At 35.9% G+C, this 23,205-nt stretch overlaps 1 protein-coding gene across 1 annotated transcript in view; it reads left to right on the top strand.

The window, feature by feature from the left end:
• The window catches only part of LOC128029028 (ephrin type-A receptor 4-like), a 39,349-nt gene that overhangs the window by 14,710 nt on the left and 1,434 nt on the right, over positions 1-23,205 (top strand). The window contains exons 4-16 of the mRNA XM_052616489.1: positions 2,599-2,754; positions 4,884-5,219; positions 15,704-15,828; positions 16,030-16,189; positions 16,626-16,740; positions 17,368-17,420; positions 17,506-17,619; positions 17,701-17,886; positions 20,337-20,398; positions 21,242-21,451; positions 22,069-22,218; positions 22,389-22,582; positions 23,042-23,203. Of these exons, the coding sequence (XP_052472449.1) occupies positions 2,599-2,754; positions 4,884-5,219; positions 15,704-15,828; positions 16,030-16,189; positions 16,626-16,740; positions 17,368-17,420; positions 17,506-17,619; positions 17,701-17,886; positions 20,337-20,398; positions 21,242-21,451; positions 22,069-22,218; positions 22,389-22,582; positions 23,042-23,203 (2,023 nt within the window). The remainder of the gene's footprint in view (positions 1-2,598; positions 2,755-4,883; positions 5,220-15,703; positions 15,829-16,029; positions 16,190-16,625; positions 16,741-17,367; positions 17,421-17,505; positions 17,620-17,700; positions 17,887-20,336; positions 20,399-21,241; positions 21,452-22,068; positions 22,219-22,388; positions 22,583-23,041; positions 23,204-23,205) is intronic.

Here is a 23,205-nt window from a genome sequence, read left to right as displayed (position 1 = left end):
TGATCCGCCGCCCTCCGCATGTTTGTCATCAATCACACTGATGGAGCCGGCCCTGCGTTTGGAGGGGGGGTCAGTGGTAATTGTTAATTAGTGACTAAACCGTGTAGAACAACAGATGCCAGACCATGAGACAAGAAGCCAATTGATGTTTCTTTCACATATGTGTGTTTGTTAGAGAGATCTTCCCTGCCCTTAGGAGAAGAAACTGATCTTGATGTTTTTGTCAAAAAAAATCCTGGTGTTCTGCAAACTGTCATTAACACACACACACACACACACACACACGTTTATTTAGCTATCTAAATGGACCCTGTCCATTGACTTCTGTTATTCTTAAAGGGATACACACCCTAAAATGATGTGCTCGTCACCGTATCTCAAAGTTTGAGGAATAAAAATATTTATTGCACTTTTCCATGCAGTGCATGCATCAAATGCTTTCTTTTAAATTTCTGCATGTCTTTTGTCTAAATATTAGTGTATTCCTCACAAAAAGTTATTGAATGGTTTTAGAAAACTTGGAATATAGTTGCACAAGTTGTATGGAATATCTTTAAGATGCTTTTTTGGCAATAAAAACTATTAGAAGTTTAGCATAGAATTTTTTTGAAATTAATAAATACTCCTCTATTTGGCAAGAATCCATTAAATTGATCAAAAGTGACATTAAAGACATTTATAATGTTATATAAGATAGCTCATTTGCATTTAAAGAAGCATGCAAGAAAACAGCTTGCTCTGAAAATAGCTGTTTTTCACAGGGTAAAAACTGTGTTGTTTTACACTACCATTGAGAAATTTTAACCAAACTATGTTACAAAATTTACATTAAGACCCTAAAGAATCATATCAACTTGTTGAAAATGGGATTTATGCCCCCTTTAAACGTAATTCATCCTATTAACTTTTCCTATTCAATGATTCTTTCCTAAAGGTTGAGTTGCATTGAATCAAGAATGACAGAGAAATGAGTGTCAACAAGGTTTTAAAGCAGATTCAAGCAGATAATGAGAAGAGCAAAGACCGAGACGATCAGAATGAGACAAGATGCACAGGATTTTTTAAATAAAAGCACAAGATACTCTTGAAGTGTCTTCTTCCTGTCTGTGTGTGCCAGGCCAGCCACTGAAGAATTCGTCTCTCATCGCAACTCGTCCGTCTCTCGTCCGTCTCTCAGCGTCTCACTAATGGAAAGACGTTGATTGGAGGGGTCAGAAATGTGACTGATGTCTCTGTTCTTCATCCTGTATAGATATGAGGGAATGTTAGTATGCCTATTGGAAACCAAGAAGACACTTTTTTGGTCTCCTTATCTGATAGGGTCATGTCATATAGTCAGTGTTTGGATGTCTGGAGGAACAGTAAAGCTCTTTCAGTTCGGTGGAAAGAGCGAATGAGAGAGGCTTTTCTCTTCCTCTGGTATCTCCCGCACCTCTGGATCAATCTTAACCAGAGATTAGAGTCCTAGGCTGATGGTGATAATCTGTCGGGAGCTCTGTTCGCTTCTTTAGGATTAGCAGAGGAACATCTAAGAGCCTAATGGCAGAAAGCGCTTCTCGTGTCGTGGGGTTTATCTTTCCTTCCAGTTTCTGGGGTTTTCTTTACTTTCAGCGGTTTCCAACAACATTTGTTCTGTATCATATTTGATATGAAAAAACCTTGCTGAGCAGCCAGTTGTACACAATCTACTACATGCCTTCTGTCGTCTGATTGATAGGTTTATAGTTTTTAAAGATTAAATGGCATTTTAGTATAATTACAAATGTGCACCTACAGCTTGTGCTTCATGTGTGTTTTTGCTGTGATATCTTTACAGATTTTTATAAAGTAAACGTAAGAAAAACGTGTATTTTTTGTAATATTTCAAACAAACAAAATTGAATTGAAGCAATTTACCTTACTAGATTACCCATACCTGGGAAAACAGGGTCACGCTAAACACCTAAACTCAACCCATCATTTTGGTTTGGTCTCTGGAGACTGCTAGAAGTTTCTAGGAGTGCGCTGGAGTCAAAGGCATCTTTCATCCACCTAGTTTCCATCCATACGCATACAGACGTCCAAACACACAGAGAGAGGTTTCCGTGCGTGCTTGTGTTAGCACGTAAATGAGTGATAAGGATGATGAAAAACAGTGTTTTCAGGTTGGAGGAGTAGGAGGACGCAACGCTAGATTATTTAAACATCATGCATTCTTTATTTATGATGTCAAAACATGTTTTACTCAGATGTGCGAGGCGGGTTCTTGAGACGTATGGATGAGAGAATTAAAGGTGACTGGTGCATGCTGGGAAGACTCCCAGAATTCCTCATACATCATCGTCTGGTCTGTCTCGCAGTCTCTTGACTTCACCTCCCTTTCCTGGCTTCTCTCTCCATCATAAATGCGTAATTGTTTTGTATTTGGAAAACTGGCAGGTTTTCATCTTCCATCTTTGTCTGCTTATATACTCTATAATCATTTCAGAATTGAGTCGTTTAATAATGTTTTATAATAGTTTGAGTCATAGGCCAGGTATTTTGTTATCTGGGTAACATTTTCAGCAGCTTGTTTTACACTGAATTGACGCCATCCTGTATCTTTCTCTCCTCTGTTAGTGTGTAAAGTGGGTTACTACAGGTCTCTTTCTACGGACGACAGCTGTCGTAAATGTCCACTGCACAGTTACTCCATGAAAGAAGGAGCTACTTCCTGTGATTGTGATAAAGGATATTACAGATCGGAGACGGATCCTGCTGGCATGCCTTGCACACGTGAGTTAAACACAACATTCGCACCAGTTTAAGGTGGTGAACCGTGTTTTTTGGACACTATGGTGGTGATTTATATGGGTGACTTTTTCAATATTTTACTTTTACTCAAATGTATAGGCTCTTAGACTTGTCAAATAATGCACTTTTCATTATATTAGCATTGTAACCCTGTAAAGCCTAGTGCGAAAAATCTGATTTTTTTTTTTAAATGGAACAGTTTGTTGAACTATTGAACAAAATATAAAAATGAAATGCAATACAATGATGACTGAGAGATGAAAATTTCTCCAAAGCCTGATGATCACTTTTGATCACGTTTGAATGTGATTCTCTTAAAAATGATGTGTGGGTAATTAAGTTAACCTTAGTTGCTTTATTCCAATAAGTGTTCATCTTTAAATATTATTATCAATATAAAACCTATATTATGTTTACTCTGTAATTTTTTTTTAAAGATTTAACTTAAAAAGGCATTTTTTTTTTACCACAAACTGAAAATTGACTTTTTTTTTATTTTCAAGCAATTAAACTAAAAGGCCTTTTACTTGCAATCAGACGTCATGTAGTAGATTGTGTACAATATTATACAGCAGACTTAATCCAGATGTTCCCCCTTGACTATTGAACAATCTATAGCTTCACAATGTAATGTTTTCCCTAGATAAAAAAAATAATGAATTACAAAATATATGATAAGTGAACTGAAAACTATAATGTCTGAAAAAATATTTACAAAAAATTCTAATAGAATGTTGTGCATGGGCATGTGATTATTTCTATTTACATCCTTTTATGCGCAGCAGATGTTCCTCACATCAAATAAAGGAATTTAAATGAGACAGTATCGGTCTCACTCTACCAGCTGTCTGTCTCTCTCTCTTTCTCTCTCTCTCTTCCATACTAATGACCAGCTCTATCTCTTTGTAGAACAGACGCTGTTTGTTTTCTCCTTCTGTTCTTGTTTTTTCTTCTGTCTATCTTCTTTCATCCTACTATTCAGAGTGGAAGGAAAGTTTTAGAGTACGCAAAACGGCACTTGCATAAGTACACAAACACACACACACACACACACACGTTTGTTTTTGTGAAAAGTGGGGACATCTCATAGGCGTAATGGTTTTTATACTGTACAAACTGTATATTCTATGGCCATTCACCAACCCTACACCTAACCCTAACCCTCACAGGAAAAACTTTGTGCATTTTTACTTTCTCAAAAAAACTAATTCTGTATGATTTATAAGCGTTTTGAAAAATGGGGACATGGGTTATGTCCTCATAAGTCACCCTCTCCTTGTAATACCTGTGTCATACCCATGTCATTATACAGAGCATACACACACACACACACACACACACACACACACACAAAGTAACAAAACAGAACCATGGAAAATAACAAATAGAAATTGTATGAGTAGCTCATCTAATCATATCATTGCAACCAATAATTCTGATACAGAATAAATATTTACAACAAAATCTATAAACAATGTGCAAATTCTGAATATATAAGCTGTTATATATATATGTGGTAATGACTATTAGTATTGTGTAATATTAGATTTTAAGATCAACTTTTCTATTTTTGAAATGAAATTTAAATAAATGTTTTGGCAAACCTTTATAAATCATTCTAATATGCTTATTTGATGCTCAAGAAACATTTTTAAATAATAATAACTATTAATATTGTTATTATTGAAAACAGTTGTGTGGCTTAATATTTTGTGTAAATCATGTTGGTTTTTTTTCAGGATTCCTTAAGGAATAGATATTTCAAGAGAACACCATTTATTAGAAAATAGAAATCTTTTGTAACATAATAAATGTCTTTACTGTCACTTTTGATCAATTGAATGCATCCTTGCAGAGTAAATGTATTTGTTTCTTTAAAACATTGTGTGTGTATAATTTTTCACAAACTTTTGTGAAAAGTTCCAAATGAATTTTGGTGATAATATTATATTAAATTATATTAATATTTTATAAAATGTTACCTCCATTGCAACATTGTTATTTAAATATAATTACATTTTCCAGTGTATTTCCAGCAAAGCAGCCTGTTTTTATGTAAGGATTTTATGCACTTAAAGTTCTTGTTCTCTATCTCTCTGTGTGTATCGCAGGACCTCCATCTGCTCCTCACAATCTGATTTCTAATGTCAACGAGACGTCGGTGCTGCTGGAATGGAGTCCGCCTGTCTCCTCCGGGGGCCGTCAGGATCTCACCTACAACGTGGTGTGTAAGCAGTGTGTGCGAGACACGCAGAGATGCACACCGTGTGGAGACGACGTGCGATACTCTCCGCAGCGGCTGAGTCTGCGCTCCACACGGGTGTCCGTTCACCAGCTGCAGGCACACACCAACTACACCTTCCAGATCTGGGCCATCAACGGGGTGTCCAAACACAGCCCCAGTCTGGAGCAGGCCACGTCCATCACAATCACCACTAACCAGGCCGGTGAGTGTGTGTGTGTGTGTGTCCAAAGATGCTCGGATTTAATCAAGCATCATGTTTGCATGTAATCACACAGGTGCAATTGAGCCATGTGAAATATTTTCACTGAGGATTAGATGAGAAATATAGTACACTACCAGTCAAAAATTTTGAATTATTACAAAAAAGTAATTTTTGTGAAAGAAGTCTCTTCTGCTCACCAAAACTGAATGTATTTGATTAAAGTATTTGATTAAGTGTTCCTGTGGCTCAGTGGTACAATCCCTGGGAATACACATACTGATAAAAAAAAAAGCCTGAATGCACTGTAAGTTACTTTGGATAAAAGCGTCTGATATATGTAAAAACTGAAATATTATTACAACTTAAAATACGTTTTTTATTGTATTGTAAAATGTCATTTATTTCTGTGATACGCAGTTGAATTTTCAGCATTATTACTCCAATCTTCAGTGTCACATGATCCTTCAGAAATCATTCTGATATATTTTTAAATATATTTAAATATAAAACAGTTCTTATAAATGGTAATAATTTCACAATATTACTGTATTTTTTATCAAATAAACTGTATTTTTTATCAATATTACTGTATTTTTGAGGAGAAGAGACTTCTTTCAAAAATATTCTAAAAAAATTAGTAGTTTTGTCTAATCTGAACTAAACATTGTGTCAACAGCATCTACATTGAGATATATATATGTTTAGTTAATCTAAATATACACTTATGACCCCCCAGCCCACGACTAACTAGGACACATGTATCCACGTCCTCTGTTAGCCAAAGGCACATCACTGCGTGGTAAAACCCCCCCCTCCTCCCTAAACTCCACACTCCGATCCCTCAGGCTGATTTACAGGCTTGGCTTGTCACAGAAAGTTCCGGATCTCCAGCTAACGCTCCATTCTGAAGGAAACCCAAGACACCATCAAGAGCACAGACTGCATATAACACGTCTGCAATTACACACACACCACCATGAATCAAAATAGTGTTTTGACGTGCTACATATATGTGTGTGTTTGTAATGGAACAGAAAGGTCATACAGAAGTTCTCCGAAGGTGATTATGTGAGTGAAATTGAACCTCGTGAAATGTTTTCATTGAGGATTAGGAGAGAAATATAGTACGCTACCGGTCAAAAGTTCTGAATAATTAAAGGATTAGTTCACTTTCAAATTAAAATTTCCTGATAATTTACTCACCCCCATGTCATCCGAGATGTTTACGTCTTTCTTTCTTCAGTCGAAAAGAAATTCCAGGATTATTCTCCTTATAGTGGACTTCAACGGCTACCAAACGGTTGAAGGTCAAACGTACAGAGATGTATAAAGTACTAGAGAACCATACTTGAGTAAAAGTACAAGTGCTCTATCAAAAAAGTGACTTGAGTAGAAGTAGAAGTGCTCTTTAAGCACCACACTTAAGTAGAAGTACTAAAGTATTCAACATTTTTTGTACTTAAGTATTGCAAGTAGTCTATTTTAAAATTTACTACTCAAGTACTGAAAGTAAAAGTAGAAGTATTGTGTTATGTAGCTATTAAAGGGGGGGTGAAATGCTCATTTTCACTCAATATCCTGTTAATCTTGAGTACCTATAGAGTAGTACTGCATCCTTCATAACTCCAAAAAGTCTTTATTTTTATTATATTTATAAGAGAAAGATAGTCTGTACCGATTTTTCCCGGAAAAACACGAGCGCCTAGAGGCGTGACGTGTGGGCGGAGCTAAAGAATCACGAGCGCCAGTAGGCTTTTGAGTTGAGAGCATGTGGAAGCTGTGACACAGATCCAGAGGCTGAAATTTAACAAGAGCAGCATCAGCAAAGGCTTCTCTATGTGGTATGTACTGAAACTGTATATATTTGCTTAGCGGTTTTGGAAAATGACTAAGTTCCACTTTGTCGTCTTTTTTTTTTTTAAGCTGTACATGTGGAAACTGCAGTTTGATGACAACATCGCATGTTGTTTACTTGATAGAAGTAACTCGGTTACTCGGTAGAAGAGCGCGCACTTAGGACCCATATAAGGAAATTCCGCTCCATCTAACGTCACACAGAGCCATACTCGAAAAAAACTTTCCGAAACTTGTGACAAACCGGAAGAGGTTTTTTTGGAACAAAAATACTCCTTCAAACGTACAACTTAATTTTTGAAACTTTGTCCATGTTTAGCATGGGAATCCAACTCTTTAGCAGTGTAAAAAAACTCAGTATGCATGAACTAGCATTTCACCCCCCCTTTAAAGAAAGTAGTCAAAAGTTTGAACATATTGTTTTTACTATTTCAAATGATTAACCTAAAGGACAATCACAATTCCTTTGACTGTAACTTCTTGTAAACAAAAAACGGTTACTAGGGTTAGTTAGCCCAATTTGCAAAATGATGTCATTAATAACTTACCCTCATGTTGTTTCAAACACGTAAGACATCAGAGGGTCATTTAGAATTTTTTGAAGCATCGAAAATACATTTTGGTCCAAAAAGAGCAAAAACTACGACTTTATTCAGCATTGTCTTCTCTTCCGTGTCTGTTGTAAGACAGTTAAAAACAAAGCAGTTTTGTGATATCTGGTTCGCGAACGAATCGTTTGATGTAACAGGATCTTTCTGAAACAGGCCACCAAATCGAACTGAATCGTTTTAAACAGTTCGCGTCTCCAATGCGCATTAATCCACAGATGAATTAAGCTGTTAACTTGTTTAATGTTTCTGACACTCCCTCTGAGTTAAAACAAACCAATATCCCGGAGTAATTCATTGACTCAAACAGTACACTGACTGAACTGATGTGAAGAGAGAACTGAAGATGAACACCGAGCCGAGCCAGATAATGACTCGTTCACGAGTCAAGAAGCGTTTCTGTCAGACGCGTCCGATTCGTGAACCGAGGAGCTGATGATACTGCGCATGTGTCATTTAGCGTGAAGCAAACCGACACACAGAGCGTCTGAACCGAACGGATTCTTTTGGTGATTGATTCTGAACTAATTCTGTGTTAATGTTATGAGCCCAGGTGCAGTCAACGCCAATGACGCCATTGCATCGAGCGCAAAAGAATCGGTGAACTGTTTTCTTCAACTGGTTTATTGAATCGAACTGTCAGAAAGAACTAACGTTACTGGTCATCCGAAAACCTATGCAACCGGTTCTTGACTCGTGAACGAGTCATTATCTGGCTCGGCTTCGTGTTCATCTCTCTCTTCACAGCAGCTCAGTCAGCATGCGCAGTCTTCTTAATCGCTTGATTCGCTCAATGATGTGCCAGCGTCATCAAACCTCTCATCTACAGTTCTGGCAGTGGTTTGTAATGGAATGATTCGTAACATTATTATAATTGTAACGAGTAACGATGCAGCACATAAAAAAAATATCGGAGGAAAAGTATTAAACTCAGCGAAAATATGTACCGAAGTAAAAGTGGAAGTAGGAGAAAAAAATAATACTCTAGTAAAGTACAGATACCGCCTTTTAGTACTTAAGTACAGTAGTGAAGTAGTTCTACTTCGTTACTATACATCTCTGCAAACGTACAGTTTCAGTGTAGCTTCAAAGAGCGGCAAACACCTTAATTTCTTTACGACTGAAGAAAGAAAGACGTAAACATCCTGGATGATATGGGGTTGAGTAAATTATCAGGAAATTTTAATTTGAAAGTAAACACAATATATTCATCGGAGTGAAAAATGGAACGTCATGTAATGATATTTGAACAGTTTCAGAAGGAAAGAGAAGTGCTAAAGGAAAATGTAAAACCTCCTGAGCTGTTGTAGAAATTACTGTAGCACGCTGCTGCTTTTTATTCATCTTCGGGAACAGCTGTATAATAAAAGACACTAATGTTCACCTTTCAAATCATTCAGATGCCTTCAATAAATGTAAAAACAATATTTTATATATTATTTATTAAATTACTGTTTTCCGACAAACAATGCAGCATTATGAGACTTTATGAAAGGATATGCAGATAAAAATCTTAAAATGCTAAATAAATATATGTTTGCACTTATTTTGAATTAACCTTTGCTATCAGAAAACAAAAAAGTATTTGTAAAATATATTCTTAGAAATTATAATATTAAATATAGTATAATATATAGTATAATATATAGTATAAATAAATAAATATATATATATATATATGTATGTATGGAAGTAAAATAATGACAAATGTCTTTGAAACAAAAAAGCATGCTGAATAGCACTAACTGAAAAGAATATGCATTGCATTAACAGTACTTGCATTTTAATGCCTTGTATTTCCAAGGATTCCATTTTTAGGTCCTGAAATTTAACATAGTTGTTCGTTTCAGCTGTGAATATTTCAATTAAAAATATTTCACACACCTTTTCATAATTAAAAAAACAATAATTCATATTCACGTTCCAGAATTCACCTCCAAAATATTCAATCGGTTTAAAAATACGATGTATAATATTCGACAGGCAAATTTCGGTCCATTTTATTTCACTTTCCAAATTCGCTTCCACAAATTCAGTGGTTAAAATTCGGCAGATAATTCGCCCTTTCACATCCGGGAGCTGCAGGAATAGCAGTAGAGCACAGAGGCATGATCTCCATCTCCTGTCAGTCGCTCACCAGCAGGTGGTGCAAGCGGCTGCTGTTTAAGACCAAAGCAACAGGTGGATTAAGTAATACAGTTACAAAAACTGATCTGCATAAATGGAGCAAGGCTAAGCTGAAGTTTTGATTATCGGGGCATGTGGAAAAGCTGATTGTGTGAATGTTAATGTTTATTTCAACATCTTTGCCTTTACCATAGACTGTATAAAGGCTGTTACCTGTAGCCTAAGCAGCATTCTCTACCATAAAGGAGATTATAATGGGATTTTACCCAACGCTGAAGTACAGAAAATACTGGGGATCCACTCACGTCACACTGCAGAGTAACGCTTCTCAATCAATTAATACTATGATATAAGACCTCAGATCTCAAATTACACTTTATTGATGATTATGCAAACTATATAGACAGTTAAGCAGATATAAAATATGAACGAACGCTCAAGGTTTCACGCGGTTTCCCTCAGAAATCTGTTAAAGAAAATAAAACTGGCTCAGCGCACTAACAGCGATTACATTTACATTATTCACTTAGCAGACGCTTTTATCCAAGTCACTTAATAAGAAAAACTCTGTGTTAAACTTTAACGTTAAAAAAATAACGTCTTTTATTGCCTCAAGATATTAAATCGGCATCTGATTAATACAATATATTACTGTATATTATGTACATTTCAGCAGATGAGCACAGAAATGAGCCCCACAAAAAAAAAGTTTCACCAAATAATTTTTTTTTTCGTAAAAAGAAAACCAAGCGCAGTAGTTTTATGTTTGATATTTGCTGTCTATTCGCCTAAGCTGCTTTAGGGACCATCCGCAAATTTACCTCAAAATGAAACGTAGTACAATATTAAATTCAAATTAATCAGTTTACACTAAATTAATTATTAACTCAAACTGACTAAATATATATGGCCAATAACTTATTTCTCTTTGTATGGACACTACACAAATATTGTTTAAGAAAAAAATAGTAAGTCAGTCTTGTATCTAGCAATGTACAACAACTGGAAAACCTTTTCCAGGGATCTTTAATATGTAAATAATTGTATACTGTAAATATATGAAGGGAGGTACAGGCAAAATCTCACCTGTAGATAATCACTATGAGAAACACAAGATTTAGAATTTGACAGTACGTTATTTAAATTTTTTTATTAAAACACATTGGACCTTTTAACCCAGTCAGTGGAATTGTCAGATGGTCCCTTAGGTCCCTGCTCTCTCCATGAAGACGCCTAGTTTTTTTTTTCCACGCGTTTTTAAGCGCGATATGTGAAAAGCCCCTTACACGTCATTGGGGAATCCTGGAGTGTGACGTGAGCAGGGGCGTGTCTAGAGCATTTTCAGTGGGGGGGCCATGCTGGGGCACTGCCTCCTAATGGGGTGGCCGCCAGTGGCCAAAAAAAAAAAAAAGCGAAATTCTACAGTATATTACGTATATCCTATTGATTTTATTATTATTATTAACTTGAATAAGTTACTTGTAAACAAATGCAGTAATAAAGCACATTTTTGATTAATTTAGTTTTTGTCATCCCATATATTTATTTATTTATTTTTTTCATTGAAAGAAACTCCCTATATCTTTACTTCTTTTCATGGCTTGCCACTGCTCTCTTCCCTGCCTTCAAAAGAAACACCTATGTGTGTCTGTTTTTCTCAATCTCAAAAAAAAAAAAAAAATCAAAATGTAAATGAAATGCACAGAATGCATCCACAACATTTCATGTGTAAATGGTTAAGTTAGGCCTGACAATTTAACTGATTCTCTAACTGACTTACTCTCATGCATTAACAAGTAACGTGTCACCAGACAATTATTATTATGGAACATTCTGTGCATATTGTCATTTGGTGCAATCTTGCTATATGTGGTCACTGTCACAAAATAAACTGATACAAAATATGCAAATCAACATGACTGTTTATTGTTTGATAGCCCCCCAGCGTATTTTACTTTTATTGTGTTTTATTAAACGTTGACTGAACGTTCGATTGAAATCAACCACGACCAACGCGAGCAGAGCCTGACGGGGTAAAAACATTGATCTTAGAAAACCATACAAACATTTTAAACCATACATATAGGTTACCTACCAGCTCTTTTGCTTTGTTTGGTGCCTTGTGATGTGTCGTTCTTGAACGACGAATCTTTAATGTGACTAGGGAAGAACGAGTCGTCTCTATGACGGTGACATCACTTTGATTGTTTTTTGTTTGTTTTAGTTTTTTTACAGTGGATTCTAATCTTCAAAAATGACCGTGTTGTATGATTTATCTTTTGAGTTCACCCTTCAGATTAGACTATAGAACTGTAGTGTTACTTGTTTAGGATCCAAAATGTTGTTTGCTTTTAATTTATGTCATTATGTCCTTTTTGAGCAAGCATCTTATACATATATTATTAAAAATGGATAGACAGTCAAAAAGACAAATTAATCAATATTTTATTTATAAAAAGGTTTTATTTATTTATAAAATAATAACACCACAGATCCTCAAGAAACAGTAACAAAAACACAGTGACAGAAATGTCAGAAATAGCGCATGGGTCTGTCACGTGATTAAGGAATAATTTGAACCCGAAGACTTGTCAGACACGAGGTGAGTTAATCACAGACTGAAGACCCAGGTCAAGAATTAATTAATTAAGTCCAATATCGCGACGAGCGTTGTTTCTCTGAAGACGCTGCACTTCTTTGAATCGCGAACTTCACCAATCACAAGACATCTTATGGGGGGGCACCTGGGGTGGCCAATCGAATTTCAGGGGGGGCCGGTGCCCCCCCTGGCCACCACGTAGACCCGCCCCTGGACGTGAGGGGATGTAATGTTAGTTCTGTACTTCAGCGTTGGGTAAAATCCCATTATAATCTCCTTTATGGTAGAGAATGTTGCTTAGGCTACAGGTAACAGCCTTTATACAGTCTATGGTAAAGGCAAAGATGTTGAAATAAACATTCACATTCACACAATCAGCTTTTCCACATGCCCCGATAATCAAAACTTCAGCTTAGCGCTTGCTCCATTTATGCAGATCAGTTTTTGTAACTGTATTACTTAATCCACCTGTTGCTTTGGTCTTAAACAGCAGCCGCTTGCACCACCTGCTGGTGAGCGACTGACAGGAGATGGAGATCATGCCTCTGTGCTCTACTGCTATTCCTGCAGCTCCCGGATGTGAAAGGGCGAATTATCTGCCGAATTTTAACCACTGAATTTGTGGAAGCGAATTTGGAAAGTGAAATAAAATGGACCGAAATTTGCCTGTCGAATATTATACATCGTATTTTTAAACCGATTGAATATTTTGGAGGTGAATTCTGGAACGTTAATATGAATTATTGATTTTTTAATTATGAAAAGGTGTGTGAAATATTTTTAATTGAAATATTCACAGCTGAAACGAACAACTATGTTAAATTTCAGGACCTAAAAATGGAATCCTTGGAAATACAAGGCATTAAAATGCAAGTACTGTTAATGCAATGCATATTCTTTTCAGTTAGTGCTATTCAGCATGCTTTTTTGTTTCAAAGACATTTGTCATTATTTTACTTCCATATGTATGTATGTATGTATGTATGTATGTATGTATGTATATATATATATATATATATATATAATTTTTCACATATATAGTCACAGTTCACAGGGATGCCACAAAACTTCATGCCACATGTGAAGTACAGCATATCCCAGCATGCACTAAAGGTGTTAAATGAACCATATAGCAAGTTGTTCCTAAATCAGCTTTACCGATTGTTAATGTGCTTGAGTATTCAAGATGATCGAGCGCAGATCATCTTTCCTTAACATTATCTCAGCCAGACACACACACACACCCACAACTCCATTACAGCCCATATCTGTCAGAGCAGACGGCATGATGGATGTGTGTTAGGGATGAGTGTGTTAGGTGTGTGAAGGGGGGCCTGTGACCCCTGTGTTTTTGGCTGGAGGGGGCTGACTCAGAGTCCCCCCAAGGGACAACCCTAAATGACGTTCAGTCTGTCGGGTCTGGCAGAGGAAGATGGATCTGTGAGATGAGAGAGGGCCGCCGTCGAGCTGCTGCTACAGCTGGTGGGGGATCGAATTGTTTAACAGACTCACACACACACACACACACACACACATTCGCTAATGCACTGAGATGAAACTCTAGCTTCAGCATTTGAATTCTGGAAGCTAAGAAAACCCTAAAATTGCGATAAGGCTTAGTGCAATGGATGCAATTTAATTAATTGAATAGCTGTCCTGTATGTTTCAAAGTAAAGCACAGCACTGTGTTCATTCACACACGAGCAGCCCATGATCCAGTGTTTTCAGCATTTTAGAGCAGCTGGATTCATAGTAAATATGCTGCTCCACATGAACTCATTTCTGCATCTTCTCTAAGTATCGGTTGGTCATAATGTGCATTAGCAAATGTGACATGCAGCAAAAACATCTTCCCAAAATTGTGAAGAAAAGTGCTTATAAATCAGCTGACGAGAAAATAGATGCTTTTTTATTTTTTTTCTGCCAAAATAAAAGCTCAATGATTTAATGTTTGAAAATGAAGAAATTAAAACAGCCATACATATTAGTATTGTATTTTTTAGTTATACTTTAAAGTTTAAATAATATTTTTTTAATAAGATGCCTGATGTAAATAAAAGATATGCTCTATGGGCTCCTTGTATTTTTTTTTTTTTTGCCAAAATAAAAGCTAAATGGTTTAATGTTTGAAAATGAAGGAAAAAAACCAAACCATTTTGTATTGTATGATTTTTCTTAAATACTTTATTTATACAGTGAAATAATATTTTTGTTTTGTTTTGGTTAAAATTTTAATAATAATTCTTATTTTTATTAATATTAATATTTTATAGTCTTATAAAGTTGTATTGTTTTAATATTTAAAACAATAGTCATATTGATATATCAAAATATTTGGCCAAATTGTGCAAACCTACAGACAAACATTTACAATATGTCATATTTATCTGAAAAATTATAATTAGATTTAGTTTTTTTAAATCATGCAGCCCTACTATAAATGGTCAAATATGTCACATTGAGCTAATAGTTTATTGCTAGCTGAAAGCATCGTCATGCTGGTTTGTTTACATCTTTTGAAGAAAATATGAGTTTGCCAATTTAAATCTCACCACCATAAATGTCAGGGTGTTGTTAGTGGTTGTCAGGGTGTTCCCATTCAGTTTTTAGGGTGTTGGGTGGGTGATTACTAGAAGATTGCTTGAGTTCACTGGTTTACATATGGAAATGAGATCAGAACTATACATTTTCTGAAACATTGTGGCCTTAGAATTGGATTTTTGTTTACAGTAAGTATGAGCAATTGTAATAGTGATGCTCAACTTAGCAAACACCACTAATTAGTCAAAATACACATAGATGTCTAGAACTTCACCAAATACAGCATTTGAATTCTGTGTAAATACGCTGAGCTTTCTGTGGTTTTGATATCTAGAGTTGTTCTGTTTGGAAGAGGAACTAATACATAGAGATCTTTTGTTTGTGTTCTTCCTTTGCATCCCTCAGATCCGTTTTCTTTTGCTGTTTTTCTCTTTCTGTTTATTGTGGCTTACAAAAGCAGAGAAGACGACACATATCTCTGTTGTGTCTGATTCTGAGTCTGTTTGACTTTCTCACCCTCAACAAAAACAGCTTCATGGGACAAAAAACCCAAAGAGACAATAGCGGTCTTAACTCTAAATCCACAGTTTTGAAGAAGAAAAAGCTCTACTTGCTTTCCGGGTTTATCCTTTCTCTCTCTGTTTGTCTGTGATGGGATAAAAGAAAGAATGATGTGTCAGGAAGACCTGACAAAAGTACAATTTAGTAAGCATGAACCTTTAATAAATATATGAACCCTTTCTGTCTCTCCTCAGCTCCTTCCACGGTCATGATGGTTCAGAGTAAGGACATCACGCGCCAGACGCTCTCTCTGTTCTGGGATGAGCCCGAGAAACCCAACGGAGTCATACTGGAGTATGAAGTCAAATACTACGAGAAGGTGAATGTTCTGGTTTTTATTTTTATATATTTTAAAGGCATTGATCATCACCCTTACATTCTGGGTGTGCTGTTCCTTTAAGATGTTTTTGTTCAAACACACTGCAGCAAACCCTTAGGACATTTGCTGTCTGGATAAACAGATAGTTCACCTTCCTCTTGTCTTCCGTTCTCTGTCTTTCTCTTTATTTATGAATCTCAGGATCAGAACGAGAGGAGTTATCGCATCGTAAAGACGACGTCTCGTAGTACTGATATTAAAGACCTGACTCCGATGACTTCCTACATGTTTCACGTGCGCGCTCGCACCTCTGCAGGATATGGGGAGTTCAGCGCCCCCTTTGAGTTCAGCACTAACACTGGTGGGTGTCCAGTTCATGTGTTTAATTAAGTAAGAAGGAGCTAGAAACAGCTTCACATATACTCAAAAAAAAAAAATGAATACCTAGTATAAAATAACAACATGTTGCTTCCACAATACACTATGCACTTATACACTATGTACTTGTGAACTATGTACTCAACCATGCAGTGTAGCAATTATATGATGAGTTTTTTTTTTTTTTTTGTCATTCAACTTTTTGAGTTTGATAGCTCCTCCCCCTTAATTCTTCTGTTATTTAAGTGCATCATTCAGGTGTTTAAAGTGCACTTTTTCTTTTTAGAATTTTCAATCTGAATGCACTACTCACTTTATTTATACTACAAAACGGTAAAGAATAGTGCATATGTACGTGAATTAGGACACACAAATATGCTGCATGATTTGGAGAAGAAATCGAATTATGTCTCTCTCAGTCGCAGCTCCTGTTGTTGGAGGAGTCATTAGCTCTGCTGTGCTGCTGCTGTTGGTGGCCGGATGTGTTGTTGTTCTCCTCCTCATCCTCATCATTACCTTCATCATCACCAAAAGGTGACAGAACATCCAGTTTATTTTCCATGATGACAGGCCAGTGTTATTAATGTTAACTGAACCTAAAAAGTAATAAAATGTTGAAGCACTAAAATGAATAATAATAAATTAAAACTAAATAGAAATATGAAAAAAATTACTTTACAATTACATTTTAAATTACAAACGCTCATAACAAAATGAATAAAACTTTAACTACAAATAAAATCTAATATTAAAAAAACATTTGTGTATTTATAAAATATGAAATTCATTTACTTTTATTAATTTATTTTTAGTATATTTTTTGTATATGTATGTATTAAACTGTCCTGCATCTTGAAAAAGATTAAAGTATTAGCTAATTTCATTATGCTGAGTTCAGAAATATCAATAAAAAAAATTCATCATGTAGTTTTTTTCAAAACATAAGAATTAAGAATTTAAATTAGTTATATGTATCAGCTTTGATGCACTTATTAAAATAACGAATGCAGTCAAATGTCACAAGTTTGAAATATTCAAAAACCAATTTACAATATTAATAAATACCATTAGAGTGTATAAATAACAGTAATATACCGCTGTGATAGATACATAGATAAATAATAGAATAAATGCTTAAAAATGTGAATATTTTCATTTCAGGAAAAGCAAATACAGCAAAACTAAACAGGCAGAGGAGAAAAACCTGCAGCCAGGTGAGAAAACACCTTTCATCAGTCTTCAGCTGGACCTTAAAATGAAACATTTCTGTTCTCAAACCTTCTGTTAATGTGCCGGTAGGTGTGAGAATATATGTGGACCCTTACACCTACGAAGACCCCAACCAGGCCATCAGGGAGTTCGCTAAGGAGATCAACACCTCCTGTATCAAGATCGAGAAGGTGATCGGCATCGGTGCGTTAACCGCCCTTTTACATCGTTAGCAATCATTTATTGATGATAGATCCATGTAAAAGTCACTTCCTGTCTCTGTAGGTGAGTTTGGCGAGGTGTGCAGCGGCCGTCTGAAACTTCCTGGAAAGCGAGAGATCTGTGTGGCCATCAAAACACTGAAGGCGGGGTTTACAGAGCAGCAGAGGCTGGACTTCCTGAGCGAGGCCAGCGTGATTGGCCAGTTTGACCATCCTAATATCATTCACCTAGAAGGCGTGGTCACCAAATGTAAGTTCAATCTGACATCATAGATTTTTATTTGTCCCCTGCAATCATATATATATATATATATATATATATATATATATATACTGAGCAAAATTATAAACGCAACAATTTTCCCCACCCCCATTTTTCATGAGCTGAACTGTAAGATCTAAGCCTTTCTCTATGTACGCAGAAAGGCCTATTTCTCTCAAATAGAGGAAGTTAGGAACATGTCAGCAGTTTTTCTGCTGATTAAGGTTTAATTTCTGCGGCTGTCAAAAGTAAAATGCTACAAAATGCATCATCTTTTGTGAAAATTTGTAATGTGCTCGAGCAGATCAGCTACTACTTTTGGAATCAGCACCCAAAATTAGTGAGAAACAAGTATTTCTTTGTCTTCTTTAGTCATTTTTAGTTTGGGATGTTTCCAAGAGGTTCAACTTGGCTTAAATATTAGTTTCGAGTGCATTTCATATCAGAATTTCCTACTTGGAACCATCGTGGAATTGAGGGACAGAGATGATAAAATTCTCAGAAATTCTAAACAATTAACTGTTATGCAAGTAAAATGCCCCAAAGAGTCAAAATACTTATGTTTCATGCTAATATAATTAGAAAGCAGAATGCTATGGTCAGAAGTCGGGATATTAAGTGTGCATAAAGCCACTAAAGAAACAGGCTGCTGATAGAACACATTTTCCTTTTGATGTGCTAATGGTCGTGTGTTTATGTATGCATGTCCAGCTTATCTGTGTGTTTGCTTGCTGAGCATGTCTTGATAAAAACTGCTATGAGATGCACACACACACACACACACACAGCCTTGTGGTTTCCAGATGGAGTGGGTCGCTCTGGACGGCTGATGTGAGCTAAAAAGCACAGCACACTCATTAATCACGTCGTCAGACCTAAATGTGTTTGGGGTTAGAGTTTCACCCTATATCTGTAGCCACTGCGCTCTGTGTGTGTGTGAGTGTGTGTGTGTGTGTGTCTGTGTGCGTGTATGTGTGTGTGTGTGAGCGAGAGAAAGTCAGACTCTACACACATTTAGCATGTTTCTTAATCGTTTTGGCCATCCTTCTACTTAGTTTTTCTGTTTACTTTATTTTTCTGTCATTGCATTAGTTTATCAATAAAAGAGAGTGACAATGAATTAAACGATTCATTTTAAATGTGAGAAACTGAGTGTTTTAAAAAGTCATAGCATGAGTTTAGATTTTTAATTGATTCATTGTAATTTATTTTTTATTTTTTATTATGTGTCTATTTGATATTTCAAATATGTAATTTTTTGGCACATATACGCTAACATTTTTGCTTTATATGCTTAAAGAAATAAAGTCTTGAGCAGCAGGTGGCTCCAAATGCGTTGATTTATAATTTCTTATTTCATTAAAATGGTGCGAGACATTTCTAACACTTGAATATCAGCCAGCACTGTCAATTTTTTATTTAATTTCAGCTCATAAATATCCCCATGAAACTATAAAACCATCTCAAGTCTCCCGCTTTGTGTTACAGCAGAGCTGGTGGAGTTGAATGCTTCATTTGCATAATGTAAATGAGTATGAAGTGAATCTAAATATGTAAATAAGGTGGTTTGGAGTAGGGCCTCTCGATGTCTCTCATCAATGATTCAACAGCATTTCTTTGCGATTATTTGGCTTTATAAGACTTGTGGTAGTTGTATTCTTGATGCAAGAAATATAATTTCCAGTGTTTTTTTTTCTTTCACTGTTTTTGAAATTATGAATGGTATATTTCTGTTATGTTTTGATGGAGATTATAACACTTGTCTTGCAGAGTTCATTGTCAAGCGTACACATGCATGTCGGCACAGCTATACACAAGAAGTCAGTAAACGCTTCATTAGCATTCTTATAGCGTGGGCGGAGAGGGGCGGAGCTGGGAAACTCCAACAGTGAGGGGGCGGGGTCAGAGGTCACCTGCTCCTCAGGCCCTCTGGAGAAGCTGTCAATCAAACTCGCCTCGAGGTCATCAGAAAGGCCAGCTCAACAAAGATGTCCTACAATGTGTCTGGTCGATCTTTATTTACTGCACTTCCTTTATAGGACAGGAGCATTGGCTAAGTGTCAATCAGCTGGACTGTGACTGTGTGTGTTGATTCTCTTTGAATAACTGATATTCATATTGTGCGCTCAGTGTTTACATCTGGTTGACACTGACATGAGAAGTTTCAGTAAACGGTGTTGCATATGCCCAGGGCATCACTCGCATTCAAATACTGTCAGTGGGAAAGTTTGAGTGCTTTGTTAAATAGATTTACGTTTAATCAGCTTTATTCAAACCGACTTACAAAAGAGGAACAAACTTTTACATCCTAAGAAGGCAGTAAAATGCTATAATACAAAACAAGATGGTTTATACATTTGGTGTTTTCTTACAGAAACTTGAATTTACTATAATCAGAAGTTACATTTTTCTCTTTCTGTCTGTTTCTGTGATCGCAGGCAAACCAGTTATGATTATCACTGAATATATGGAGAACGGCTCACTGGACATGTTTCTCAGAGTAAGATCAATACACTAAACTACATACTGTATATATGGGAAAATAATTTCCTAAAATAGCACCTGGGAAATTGGCAATATTTCTTCATTATGATGTTTTTTGTCCTTTTGCCTTTAAAACAGCCTTAAAAAGGGCCTGGAAATAATATTTTGCCTCATGTGCCAGTGGCCAGTGACTTCAGAAATTTACAAGCCATATGTTTTTCCTGGCCATGAAACTCTATGTGCATTATTAAATATAATGAAATATATGCATATATATAATTATTTATATATTATTATTATTATTATTATTATTATTACTATTATACATTTTATTAGTAGTAGTAAGTAGTATTAAATCAAATAACAGAAATTAAATCATAAAAAAGTACTAATAATTGAACATTAAAATATTTCATAAAACTTTACATTTATGTAGTAATAGTTATAATAATTTTATATAACAACAGTAAAATTACAATGATATATTTATGATTGTTTTTTATTTTTTTTTATTTTATTTCAATAATTAAACATATAGCTTTTATTTTGGTGGAAAACCAGACGTGAACTTCTATTTTGAAATGTTTCTCTTTTGTTCAATACACATTTATAAATGCTTCTTATTATAGGTCTGGGAAGATGTTTGTGGCATGTTGCATTTTCATTATAAGCGACTCACAGAGCTGGAGTTAATGTGGAGCTGAATTTAACACGTGAAAAGATAGAGGTGTTCGTACAAATGTCACAAGTAAAAAAAAAAATGGAGATTTTCCCCAAACTAAATGACTCGGAAGAACAATCACGACTAAAGCAACTTTGATTCTTATCAAGAGTGTTGATGTGTTCTCTCCTCTTTCAGAAGAATGATGGCCGCTTCACCGTTATTCAGCTGGTGGGCATCCTGAGAGGAATCGCGTCTGGAATGAAATATCTTTCCGACATGAGTTACGTTCACAGGGATCTGGCAGCACGCAACATCCTAGTGAACAGCAACCTGGTGTGCAAAGTCTCAGATTTTGGGATGTCCAGAGTGCTTGAAGACGAGCCAGAAGGAGCGTATACTACTAGGGTAAGAGTGTGTGTATGATTTTACATTTATGCATATATAATTTTACATTCATATTATCATACAGTATATACAATCAAGTAACTAATGCTTTTGACATATTATGGCCAGTGAAACAGAACAGTTCATTGTAGGAACAATGCAAGCTGTGCTGTTATGTTTTCAGGGTTACTTTTGTATTATTATTATTATAGCATTTAATCATATTTTTTATTGTTTTTTTATTTCCATTTTAGTGTAAGCTTAAGTAATTTAGTTGTGTTTTTTCATTTTTATTTTATTTAATATTTTATTTTATTTCGGTTTTTAGTTTTTGGGTTTTAGTCATTTTAGTACTAAATGTAAACTAAATGATCTTTTATTTTATTTCAGTTAACACTTATTAAATAATTATTAATATTTTTTAGAAATGAGATAGATAGATAGATAGATAGATAGATAGATAGATAGATAGATAGATAGATAGATAGATAGATTAGATATATTATATCAGAATTGTATCCAAATTTCAGTAATAACAATGGTTCCAATAGGATTATATGGAATATCAGACTTCTAATTCAGTTAATTCTGTTGTATAATGCTGTTTATTGTCAATAACATGAACCTGTCAATCACAGGGAGGGAAGATCCCAATCCGCTGGACGGCTCCAGAAGCCATCACATACAGGAAGTTCACCTCAGCCAGTGATGTGTGGAGTTACGGCATCGTCATGTGGGAAGTGATGTCATATGGTGAACGACCATACTGGGACATGAGCAACCAGGATGTGAGTGGCACTGTAACACAAATTTAATTAATTATGTGTGGTTGTCATATCTTCAGTGCTGGCGTTCCCATGGTACACGTTCCAGAAATGCATGCAAAGCCAGTATGCCATGCCAACTTATACAAACCAACTGAATGCCATAGATTAATTTCCTCTCCTCTGTTTCATAGGTGATAAAGGCAATAGAGGAAGGCTACCGGTTGCCGCCGCCCATGGAGTGTCCTCTGGCTCTGCATCAGCTCATGCTGGAGTGCTGGATGAGGGAACGAGCGGACAGACCCAAATTCAGCCAGATCGTCAACATGCTGGACAAACTCATACGCAATCCTGCCACGCTCAAGAGGACGGCGGGAGACGCCAGCAGGTGAACATGCACTCTAACACAGACTCTCAGAGATTTGCATTCACATTTTTATTGCTAGTTTGGGTATATATGGGTAAAAGTTCTAAAATATGTGTTTGGCATATGTAGATACTAATTCCTAAATCCTTTGTCCCCTTGTGAACATGTATAAGGCTTTTCTATTCTTCTGGGGACATTTTCTGAATTTTTATCTTGACAAGAAGCTACTTATAATTGCTGTAATCTGTAATATTTCAAAATGCTCAATTTCATCTGCTGTTGTGTTTCACAATGCATTTAGTCTACATTACATTGATCAAATGTGACAGTGACAGACCTTTAAAAAATATTACAGACCCCAAATTGTTTTTGTATGTTTCTGGCTTAACCTAAAATAAGTTTTTTGGCACACACACATACAATTCTGACAAGTTCATTTTCTCTGGGTTAATATGTATTCTCTGATGTTGTCACCCTCAGGCCCCACCCCTCCACACTTCACCACGCCCCCTCTGAAGGCTCCGCCCCCTCTGTAGGTTCTGTGGATGAATGGCTGAAAATTATTGGACTTGAGCAATACAGAGAAAACTTCAGCACAGCAGGATTCTGCAGCTTAGAGAGCATCTCACCAATGAGTCACGAGT

The sequence above is a fragment of the Carassius gibelio genome, chromosome A15 (genome assembly GCF_023724105.1).
Source record: "Carassius gibelio isolate Cgi1373 ecotype wild population from Czech Republic chromosome A15, carGib1.2-hapl.c, whole genome shotgun sequence".
Taxonomy (NCBI): domain Eukaryota; kingdom Metazoa; phylum Chordata; class Actinopteri; order Cypriniformes; family Cyprinidae; genus Carassius; species Carassius gibelio.
The sequence above is the reverse complement of the archived record's forward strand: the minus strand, read 5'-3'. Positions and strand labels throughout refer to the sequence as shown.